The sequence below is a fragment of the Myotis davidii genome, unplaced genomic scaffold, assembly GCF_000327345.1.
Source record: "Myotis davidii unplaced genomic scaffold, ASM32734v1 scaffold37, whole genome shotgun sequence".
Classification (NCBI taxonomy): domain Eukaryota; kingdom Metazoa; phylum Chordata; class Mammalia; order Chiroptera; family Vespertilionidae; genus Myotis; species Myotis davidii.
The window spans coordinates 2,762,685-2,764,512 of NW_006289395.1; the positions used below are offsets into that span (position 1 = coordinate 2,762,685).

The window sequence follows — 1,828 nt, forward strand, 5'->3', positions numbered from 1 at the left end:
GCCACCTACGCATCCTTAAGTTTCAGACAAGCCGTTAGCCTTGATGCCCAAGATCTACTTGAAGGTACCCTTTTGTCTGTACACAAACTAAGACTTCACTCGATTCAGACCAATCCTGGACATTATGTATTGTGTGATGGCCTCTAACATGAGTTTTAACCGCTTCCCCGGCAGAAACATGTATACACGTTTTCACGATAAATGGTGATTCAAATCCTTGGTGAGCTGTTGAATTCTTAGAGACTGCTCTTAGTGTCAGGACTTCTGATTGAGTGTGATTGTGGAGAATGTGTGGCCAGGACAATTTTATCAATTGATTTATATATCTTAATCTTATTCCAAAATGTATTTGAGCTGACTAGATATTTTATTGGACAAGAATATACTGAGCATATTAATTTTTTATCTCAAAGTTTCCATTTTATTTTATGTACTTTTTCTCTAAAGAAAACATAGCCAGTTTCTTCTAATCAAAGTTGAACAATCTCACCAGAGAAAGAAATTGATGGATAAATCCGGACAATTCATGCAGTTTAAACAAAGGCCGGCTCCCCACCCCCCTGGTGAGCTCTGGAATCAGAATATCTGGTTCTAATCCCAGCTGCACCATTTATTAATCATATGCCCTTGGATTAGTTAGTTAACCTCTCACAGCTTCAATTTCCTCATCTCTAATGGGGTAAGAATAATAATGTTGCTATGAAAACTAAATGAGCTAATGTATTTATGGTATTTGACACATAGCATGCACTCAGTATATGTTAGCTTCTGCTATGTTGTGTTTCTATTGTCATCAGTGTCCTCACAACTGCTTCTGGGAGTTGCTGAGTTGGGCAACTCCTCCCCCAGAATTCACTGTACGTACTTGGCCTCCTCCAGCTCCTCCGTGCGCTGGATGGCGTCCGTCTCGTACTTGGTCCTCCACTGGGCAACCTCGCTGTTGGCCTTGGACAGCGCCCTCTGCAGCTCGGCCTTGGCTTCCTGCTCCTCCTCATACTGTTCCCGCAGCAGGTCACAGTCGTGGCGGGAGGACTGCAGGGCATGGGCCAGGGCGTTCTTGGCCTGCAGAAATATGAGTCAGTGACTTAAATTCATTTATTCAGTGATATTTAATTTACACATCCGGAGTAGAACCTAACTGGACATGCGTAGATATGATTAGCCAAGAAGATCTTAGGTAAAACTCACTTTAGTTTCTTCTTCTAGCTGACGTTTCATGTCTTCAATCTGCTGACTAGATGCTTGTTTGCTCCTTGAAAGCTGAGAGACTAAAGCATCTTTCTCATCTAATTGTCGAGAATATTCACCTAAGAGTAATGTAAGTAAAGGGATTTGTTAATGGTGTTAAAAATTGGCCTAATGCTTTTATATTTATATTTGTACATATCAAATATATACTTCTAGGTATTATAGAACTCGAGTTTAAAGGTCAGAGTTGCCACAGGAGTGTAACAAGTAAACTTGCTTGCTGATTCTTGCTTATTTTTTTCTTTCTGACCTGCTCAGCAAATTCTGATAGTTTGCTTGGTCCACTCTAAAATGGAAGTATTGCTATTTATTAAGAATCCCTGGAATCACTTTTATCTAGTGCAAAGTTTCAGGATTCAGAGAAAGGTCTTTACCTGATTCCGTCTGCAGGCGAGCTCTCTGAGCCGTCAGGTCGTTGATCAGCCGCTGCTGCTCTTCTTCCTTAGTCTTCAGTTCACTCAGTTGATCTTCCAGTGTGCGGCACATCTTTTCAAGGTTTCCCTATGGTGCATGTGGCAGTGACGGATGAGACATTGTATGCAGTAAAGTAAGTTAAAACTTGATTCTTATAATATTTCTC

At 41.0% G+C, this 1,828-nt stretch overlaps 1 protein-coding gene across 1 annotated transcript in view; it reads right to left on the minus strand.

Annotated features, from left to right (window-relative positions):
* Positions 1-1,828, minus strand: part of LOC102757607 (myosin-8) — a 32,217-nt gene that overhangs the window by 7,774 nt on the left and 22,615 nt on the right. Inside the window, 3 exon segments of the mRNA XM_015562539.1 lie at positions 866-1,062; positions 1,189-1,307; positions 1,623-1,749. Of these exon segments, the coding sequence (XP_015418025.1) occupies positions 866-1,062; positions 1,189-1,307; positions 1,623-1,749 (443 nt within the window).